General features: G+C 37.4%; 1 protein-coding gene across 2 annotated transcripts in view; it reads right to left on the bottom strand.

Moving 5' to 3' along the window:
• Positions 1 to 4,209: 4,209 nt before the first annotated feature.
• Positions 4,210 to 10,005, bottom strand: part of PTN (pleiotrophin) — an 89,848-nt gene continuing 84,052 nt past the window's right edge. Inside the window, exon 5 of one of the 2 annotated variants that reach the window (XM_006210014.4) lies at positions 4,210 to 4,950. In XM_006210014.4, coding sequence (XP_006210076.1) covers positions 4,898 to 4,950 — 53 coding nt within the window. In that variant the 3' untranslated portion in view covers positions 4,210 to 4,897. Of the gene's footprint in view, positions 4,954 to 10,005 lie in introns of both variants that reach the window. The other variant, XM_006210013.4, reaches the window with a different exon arrangement.

The following is a 10,005-nucleotide window of genomic DNA, read 5'->3' as shown; positions in this document are numbered from 1 at the left end:
AATGTAACCAAAACATTATTCATTATGTTCATTATCTGTGTCCTCAGCAAGAGTGTAAATTCCATGAAAACAGGGGCTTTGGGGGGGGTCACTTTGTTCTTTACTGAATCCCTAGCACCTGCAACGTGCTGAGCACCTAGTAAACAGTCTGAATGCAGGGAAGCATCAATTAGTTAATGAATTTAAACTAGACAGAGACTGTGGGGTGGCATGTATAATCAGAATTTGGAAGGGGAACTATATTAAAAGAAATTTTAGAGATTAATTCATCTCTGTTAATCAATGTAATTATCATGGAATAACATTTGTTCAAACAGACTTTAGAGATGCACTTTCTAGGAGAACAGAATCCTATTTTGGATACGGTCAAATCTCTTGATAAGGATACATTCACCAGAAAGTCTGAATTCAATTTTCCAGGACTGATTAAGTTGACTAATTTAATTAATACAAACCTAAACCGAATGCTGGCCCCTCCCTTAGATGACCAGATATCATTTAGCTTAATAGAGAGGGAAGGAATTCAGAGATTTCAGAAATTCTTGATCAGAACAGTTATATACAGCTTGCCCACTCTCTCCCCTGACCACATCTCAGAACAGATCCCTAGTAACTTCCCCTTCCTCCTTGCTACAGGACAGTAGACTGGCATATCTTTAAATAAATTGGTAAGAATTTTAATTATTAGCTATGACCACCTGAAAAGTATACAACTTTTGGACTTAAAAGTCTAAAATTTATATCACTTATTGCATGTATCTTTGTCTGTTGATCACTTACAGTAACTGAGGTTTTCATGTAATTCTCCAAGAATCTCATAAACTAAGATACTTGAAGATTTCTTTGTCCTGTATTTGATGGATCTGACAATCAAAAGACAGAGGAAAAAACTGATTCTCTGTGATTAGTGTATTTTATGTAATATTTGTATCTCCACTAAGACCGCATTCAGTGTGTGGATTCAGTCACTCTATCTGTATACTCTCTAGGGCACCCCTCCATTCCCTTAGGGACATGATCTAAGGATTTTCCACATTGTCATTCTCCAATGTAGATGGTATGGCTTCCATGCACGTTTCCAAAGAAAAAAAGAAAATACATGGCAATAATCTAGGTATGTAACCTCCTTAGCCAACGCCACAAATAACACAGTAATTGTAATGGCTATATACATAATAAATGCATCAGTGTTTTGATGGTTAAAGTTTTGTCCTTTAAAAAAAATTACAACACAGAAATTGATATTGAGAGCTAACTGTTCTTCATTTTTCTTTTTAAATTAAAGAAAAAAACAACAAACAACAAATACATGTTGGTCTACATCCCTTTGTGTTGAAATATTCTTGAATTCCATGATTTTACTTGTGACCCTAATAGGACTGAGCACTGACGTTCCTTCTGGTGTCTTATTTGGAAAAGTGAAAGGTTGGGAAGAACAGAAACATTGAGGGAGGGGTGGATTTCTAAGGCCATGATATGTTTTTCTTTTATTTCTAGGGGAATTAGAGTCCACATAGTTTTGAGGTAGGCGTTACTTGCTGAATGCTCAGAACAACACTGTGTGCCTTACTCCTTATGTAAATGTATCCCAAGAATCTCTATCTTCTTTAAAAAGTGATTGAAAACGCTGCTGCTTAGGTTTTCCAATACAAGAGAAAAGTGTCTCTCACTGTCTGATTGCAGCAGCCCAGATAAAACAGGGGGGTACAGAAGAACAGTAATACAGGGGAAGACATGGAGATAATTTTTGCAACTCAGAAATTAGCTTGTAGACAGTGAGGAGCATGTTTTACTCCAAAGAAGAATCTAAAATTTGAGTTTACATAAGAAGTGTAGGAACATTCTCCTACACTCTCGCCTTCTGATTGATTCCACTTTTTAAAACTTAAGGGTTAAAACTAATTAAATTAAAAGCAAGCCAGCTAAAAAAAAAGGGGGCGGGAGGGATTGGCTCCTTTGATATCCCACAGCCAAGGATGTTGATCTGCCTTATTACTCCTGGAGAAGATTAATGAGAAGAAACCCTTTGCCTCCCTCCATTAGAAAATCCCATGACCAAAGGTTAATAAAATTCAAATGTTTATGTTTTGGAACTATTTTAAAGCAACTCAAGAACAGTATTTTCTATTGCCTCATCCAGTACCTCCTACAGCATATTTACCTCTGTTTTTTCATTTAAAGAAGTTGTAAAACAATTAAGACTTTCAGAAGTATGGAGTCAAGAGTTACACATTATGGAAAATAGTGTGTCTCTCTTATTCCTAAAGAAGTATCTGTCTTCTTAGTGGGAAAATGACTGTAGCCTCTCTTTCCTCAAATAAGGCTTCTTATGGTCAAGCACCCACAAATGAAATTATGATTTTTTTTATGCCCCACATCCTTCCACCCACACAATGGTTAACTATTCAGAGCATTAAAATCTGTTTGGACTTCTGCAAAGTCAACAAGACATTACAATGTCATTCCCGGAATAGAGTGTGATAGTATGCACCCGTTCAGGATAAATCAGAAAGTCTACCCGAGTCCAAGTGCGGAGGATGCAATCACTGAGCTGAATAAGGACATGTTCTGGTCAGTGAAGGATTGTTTCTGATGATTGGAAGGAGAGCTTGTCTTCAGTCTAAGGTCGTTTAAGGAAACACAGCTGACTTCCTCAAGGCTTAAAGAACACTAGGGCAAATTTCATCAAACTCAGTACGATTGGGAAGAGTTAGCTGGGGCACTCTGAAAAAAAGTGGAGATAGTCTTTTCTTTCTCCCTGCTTGTGAGAGTCAGTGATTTTTGGAGCCTGTTCTTTTGTATTTATATTTTCAATACTTCCGTGAGATTTTGCAAGGTATTTAAAACTGGGGCTGGAGTAGAATAATTCTTGAGACTTTAATTTCATACCCTCTGCAGAGGAGATTAGCATTCCAACCCTTGCTTTAACAGAGAATCAGGGACTTATTTATATGGTTTGCTAGGAATCATCCTCCACACAGCGGAGAACCCCTGGCTTCCTGCCATGCCCTGTGAATAAAGGGGGTGTGATAATTTACAGAACTGTTTTTCCCTTCAGGAGATTTTGTTCTAGTTTACCTTAGCTCATTACTGATTCATGGGCAGCTGTTTTGGCTAAATGATGATGAAGGAGCAATATTAGGTGAGAGGCTAACAAAATATGCTGAAGGCTTTTCCACCATCCCTGTCCTTACAGGGTCTTGCTGGCAAAAAACCCAGTCAAGCCTGCTTTCATCTCCTCCATCCGTCCCCGTGAGTACTCTTCTCTTGTTAAGGTTCACTTGTGAAAGAACTGCAATCACCATTCATGTTTTTTCCATTTGCATTTTTACAAGGTACTCTGCTTTTATTAAGCACCAATCCACAGACTGTTCCGTATATGTGCCCAAAAGTCCATCCCTGTTTATATCCCCCCATTAGCAGTTGGCTTTGACTTTGTGGGGAGATAGGGACCCCCTCAACATTCCTAGCTCAGGCGGAGTCTTCAGCCAGATGGCAAAACTAGTTTAGCTTTAAAGACACTTTGGCCGCATCATTAGACCAGTTTGTAATTATTTTAAGGTTAGCCCTAGGTATGTTGACACCATAATTTCTGAAAGTGGACTTAGAGTTACCTCGGTAGATAAGTGCTTGTTTATTGGGTCTTACCACTTTAAAATTAGAGGTGGCTTTTTCAAAAGAAATACTTTGAGGCTAATCCCGGCTGACTTCTGAGATATTATTTCTCTGAATAATAGACACACAGACTTATTTACTTAAAGACTGTGCTTAGAGCCCAGCAGATAAGGGAGTTAGTTGTACAGATAGTCTGTGGCACTCACATGGCAGATAACAAGAGTAGGAATTCTTGTTTTATTGAAACCAAGTACAAGCTACCTTGCATGATGTTACTGATTTGAACTATGCAAGCCCAAACCTACTCAAGAGAAGAACATTTTTCTATTCCACCAAACCCTAGACTACTTTGGAACTTTTGTTCCATTTAGTGGCACCAGTCTACCTGTTACAGACTGATAGAAAGTTGGAAAATGCAGTTACAGATCTACATCTACAGCTACAGCTACACCTGTATAAAATCTGTAACATTTGTGCCCACGAGTGATTTAATTAGTTTATATGATCAACTTTTACTGCTAACAGGTTGGCTGGGGGAGCGTAGGTGACCAGCGGAAAGGGTTACAATAGCAAATTACTTCACACAAAAGCACCTTTTTTAGCAACACCTTGATTTATTCTCCTACTCTTTTTTTTTCCTCAGATGGAAAAATAATTTCATCAAGAAAACAAATATTTCTGCCAAAGTGAAATAATTTCATGTTTTAATACTTTTCTTAAAAAAAAAAGTCAACATTGAACTAGGGCATGCTCTAACCCCCTCCCCTCATTTTGCTGACTAAAAAAAATTTTTTTAATCCACTGGCAGAAAACAAGGTATTTTCCTCAATAGAATGATCATATTTTATTGCTGCTTTGTTTAGTATGTATTTTTCTCAATTGGGAAAAAAAAGTCTAGGTGAAAAAATGACCTAACAAGAGAAGTAGTTTACATAGTCATAACATTTAAATTGCTGACAAAAGAAAAAAATGTAAAAAAAAAAGACTTTAAATGTAAAATATCATGTAACTTCAAAAAACTTACCTCAATTTTCTATCATTTATCATGTACTATAAGTCAACTTTCTAAATAGGATTATAGTCCTTTATTATAAGCCCCTAGTCGTACTATGGTATACATTTAAAAAAATGCTACTACAAAATTTTTCTTTTCGTTTCTGCCTATTGTATACTTAAGCTATAGATAATTTTTGAATAAAAAGCCTACGGTAGATATAAATGCAATAGTTAACTGATCCTGTTTGCTGATGTCCTTTTCATGTTCCACGGAAGGTGGCAGCTTTTAGTCCAGCATCTTCTCCTGTTTCTTGCCTTCCTTTTTCTTCTTCTTAGACTCTGCTGTGATTAAAAAGGAAAAAAAAAGTATTGCATTAGTAAGCATGGGGGAGGGAGCCACTTTTCTTATAAATGGCCAGGAATGAAATGACTAGATTGATAGAAAGGGGTGTGTGTGTGTGTGTGTGTGTGTGTGTGTGTGTGTGCATGTGCGTGTGTGTGTCTGTGTGCATGTGTGTGTGTGTGTGTGTGTGTGTCTGCTGTTGCCAGGAGGATGCCTATGGGAAGAGGCAGGAGTAATGCAGCCTACCTCTGTGTGTGAACACCTATAAATGCCTGTTATCTCATTGGTTGCCCCCGTTTGATAAACAACATACTGTCTGAGGGTACTTAGGAAATAGAACACAGCAGGTATCTCTAAGAGAATAAGCCAGGTCAGTGCTCAGTGGAGAGCTACAAAGCTTTGCTTAGCCCTTCACCTCCCACATTCCCTCTCTGTGGGACTGTTGATAAGCCTTTTTTCTGGCAAACAATTTCAGAGTGCTTCCACTCCTGATTTGTTCTCTGCTTATACACTTGGCCAGCTATTAATATATGAAGAACCACCTATGAACCTACCAAACACACAGCTTTGGCCCTACAGAGACTGCTAGCCTTGGATGAAGCAAATGGAATGTACCGATGTGGACTAAGCCAGGTAAGTAAAACCATGAGAATTCAAATCAAAAGACTTTATCCTTTTCCATTCAATCATCTTGCCATCTCGCTTTTCCTAAGGAGAATGCAGTATAGAATAGGGCTTGTCAACTTTAGCTCCAAAGATGAGAACAGTCAGTATCACCTGCCTAGCAAGTGAAGTATATTGCTACATGTTTCTAAGATACTTCCTCCACTCAGTCCATGATAGTGGCAGAAACGTGTGGGTTAAGGGCTGGAGTTTAAATTCTGGCTCCATCACTAAGTTACTATGAGACTCTGAGAAAGTTAATTCGTGTATCTGGGTCTCAGATTCCTCACTTGTGAATGGGCATATGAAAATCCAAGTTAAATGAGTTGTATAAAATCCACTGAGAACAGAACACAGACTATAACATGTGCCAACAAAGGTTAGCAGTTATCATTAGTGTGATAATAGACTAAGAACAAGAGGTAATTTCTCTGTAAAATTAATATACTTGGTCATCACCAAGACATTTGGACTAAGCAGGTCATTGAATGTGCTAAGCAACAGAGCAATACTGGGATGAAAACAATGGCCAGTAGGGATTAGGGATCGTAGGGCAGGTGGGTGCTCAAGAGGGTCATAAGGCTTATGATGAGAGGGGACATGACATCCACCACAAATGTTATACAAAACCTAGCTTATACTTAAGCAGAGCTTGAATTTTTCCATTCTTACCCTCACCACCTCTTCAGATAAGTTCCAACGTCCATTATATATTAGGGGAAGTAGTATTTGTGTACAGAGTCATTGTCCTGAGCTTCTTTTACTCAAGCTTCAAGGGTGCAACATATACAATTAGGTCAGGAGTTGCTAAAATTTTGCTAAATTACTGCTCCCAAGTATTCATTTTGTTCATGTATATCCCCAACTTTCCGCCCTCTATACTGAAGAAACAATCTTTTACTCTGTTTTTACTTGTCATTATAAATGTCTCCTTCTCTTAACCCATGAAAGGTGAGATGACTGTAAGGTCAAAGAAGGTTTTATGTTTAATTTAGGAATAAATAGTCAGTGTCTGAACATTTAATAATTCCTAGTCTTTGGCTGACATTTTAAGCAACAGCTGTATATTAAAATGGTATCCTCAGGGACTAATCCAGGATGCCAACTGAAATAAAACTCTGATTTCCCTTGTCTCATGTTCTCCAAAGCCCTTACTGGGGAATTCTCAGTAATTACAGTCCTCTAGCTCTCCAGTAGAGGTGGTGGCTGGGGCAATAGTTTGCATATTTGGGCTAGTAAATGGATCCCCACACTGATTAGGAGTTTGTAAAATTTTATTTCATAATAATGAAAGTTATTCTGAACACTAGACACTATTTTATCTAACTAGCATAGGTCATTCATTTCAGGGAGCATTTTGGGAATGGGGATCTCTCCCCAGTTCTTATTGGTGCAGGCAAGAGCACATCCTCTCTCTATTACCTGAGTCTGACATTTATTTTATATTCATCAATTAACAACTTGCTAAATACCAAGATATCAACCATTTAATCTGTACAATGTCAATCAATTTCTTTTTCTGATGCAACCGGCAAGTCATCATGGCATTCCTTTGACACACGACAGACCTTAAGTCCACCCTGGGTTCAATCTAAATAGAAAAATGAGGAGTCTTCAGTAAAAAATAGTGGAAAGAAGGAAGAACCTGCATTTGCATAAAGTTAGTTTGATTGCTCACATAGCAAATTGTTCACATTTGAGAATAAAGAAGAAAATTGGGTCAGTAAAATTGCTTCCAATCAAAAGCATTTTTCTGGGTGACTTTTATGAACATTGTTCTGACAAACAAAATGAGCTTTGTCACTACTTGTCTCTGTGGCCTCAAAAACTTATAAACAACTTCTCAAGCTTTACCCAGTCTACATGAGGGTTTTTAATTAGTATCATGGAGTCTGTGATCTGGAAAGAACTTAATCCATATCCGCTATGTAACTGGTGAAGAAACAGAGGCCAAAAGAGTGTCAGTGATTCCTCAAGGTCTACAATGATCCAGAAGGACAGTCAGATGAGAGGCCATTCCCTGACTCTTTGACCTCCTCACGTAACACAGCACTGCTTCCATTCATCATCACGTCTCTAGTAAATGCCTAATGGTCTTATTTTGTGCTTATCTGATGCCCGTTGTTCAAATCACTCCTTTTGCTTGAATCTACACTTGTGCTTATTTCAGTTACGCATGAGTATCATTCTTTTTCTCTCCTAGTCTTTGGCCTTCAAACCCAGTCTTCAGTCCATCAACCCCATACTTCCACTGCCACCTCCATCTTGTTAATGCTGCCCGTTATTCAGGTACTTGGTATTGTTGACACTATTTCTCATTTGTTGACCTCTTGGTCTGAGCTGGAAGCCTATTATCTTTATTTTCCCTATCAGGGCACTTATCTCTAGTATTATAATGGCCACCAAAGTGTAAGCTATGTAGAAAACTCAAAATTTAGCCAAGAAAATTCTTTCTTTCAACGCACAGCAACTACTGATAGTAAAGAAGAAGATAGTAAAGAGAAGTCTTCGCCTAGAGAATTGGTTCTAATTGATGTTGGCCACTTACCGGCTGTGTGATCTTGGGCAAACCAATCATTCTGCATGTGTTTCCTGTAAACAGGGGACCATAAAACCTGGTATATCCTGCTCAGAGGGCCATCATGAACATCACATGAGATTATGACCTTTGAGATCCCATTTTGCTACTACTGCATGAAAAACAAATACAGCAAATATACACTCTACACCCACTACATATCAGGCGCTGTTCTAGATGCTGGGAAATAATGTCAAACAAGACAAAATTCTGCTCCCATAGAGCTCATATTACAAGTGGTGTTTTCAAGACTGCTTTACATGAGAGTCTTTCAAAATTGTGAAGTACTCTGTAAGTGTATTTATATTAAAAATCATGGGTATACAGCAGCTATTTTTATGGCTTCAATGCCTGTTTCTTTTGCTACATCACAGATGCATGAAGTGGAAGAGAATGAATTAGTAGGGAGAAAAAGTATGTCTATAGTAGATTTAGCCTGAAGCGAAGAGAGGGTTTCTCCTCTCTGAATTATTTCATTCTTCTTAAAAAATATTAATTACTATCCAGTTTTAAAAGTAATAACAGCTTACATAGAAAATAAAGAAATATATGGTAAAGAAATTACCCATGGATTTACAATATAGAGATGACATTTTTAGCAACAGATTCTATTCACGTTTCCTTTCTATATATATATGTAATATATACCTTAACTAGGAACATGTTGACAGTTGATAAAGTATAAAAGTTCTATTGTGTTATTTTTCATGCCACTGCATACACTTTGAAACATGACCAAGAAGTATTCCTTTATGACATTCCAGCCCTTATTTTTTGTAACCCTTCTTCTTTTGTTGGTCAGTTGGCATGTTCTCACTTTTTATTATTATAAATAATGATTCAACATGTATTTTTGCAGACAAATCATTGCATATTTAAGTTTTGTCCTACTGTATATGATTAGAAGAGGATCTGCTGGATCAAAGGACAGGATTTTAAAGCTCCAGGTATGTATTGACATACTTCTTTCTTGAAAGGAAGTACCAATTTAAATTTTTATCAGCAACTTATATAAGAGTCCATCACAGTAAACTCATTCTCAAAAGGCAGATAACCAAACAGGATGCATCACTTCTTTTCCATCTACTCACAGGCCCTTTTAGAAATAGGATTGCCATGAGGTTGGTATAAGTAAACACTCACTCCCATTTCCAGTATTTGGGAAATCTGCAAGAAATAAGGTTGTGAGTGGGCACTGAAAGAAAGACATCAATTTAAATTTTTTTTTTAAGATCTTGAGAGATGTTATTGTAAGACGCAGAAGAGTTGAAAATTCCAAAATAAGCTTATGTCATTTTCTTAGCAAAATGTCTTGGTTTGATTTCTTTTTTTCTGATGACCTGTTGTGTATATAGAAAATATAAAAAGAAAATTAAGAGATGAAATTATTTGAGTACTTAACTAAAGCGAGTCAACTTGTTTGCTACTGATTCAAATAAAATGGCTTTGGGTCATTAAACCAATGGGAAGAACTATTGATTAGAATAGGAAGGAGATGTATGCCTTCTAAGAAGTGGAATTCCTATATGAGGAAGCTATGAACACTCTGAAGATTCAGAGGTCAAGAGTGCCAGAGGACAAGGACAGAGAGAGGTGTGCCACAGAGAGCCCTAAAGTTAACTAACCTCTGGAGACTTGTTCAATAAATCATGGAAACTGAGTGGAGGAAAAGGATCAGATTACTGTCAAACAGTAAAATCACAGTGTAAATAAATCCAGAAGTCTGGATACCACCAACACCCTTTTAATGCTTCGTGAACCTATTTAAAGGACCTCATTAGTTGCCTAGTGTCCTGGAAATATCTAATTC

The sequence above is a fragment of the Vicugna pacos genome, chromosome 7 (genome assembly GCF_048564905.1).
Source record: "Vicugna pacos chromosome 7, VicPac4, whole genome shotgun sequence".
NCBI lineage: Eukaryota > Metazoa > Chordata > Mammalia > Artiodactyla > Camelidae > Vicugna > Vicugna pacos.
This window is presented reverse-complemented; position numbering and strand designations above follow the sequence as displayed.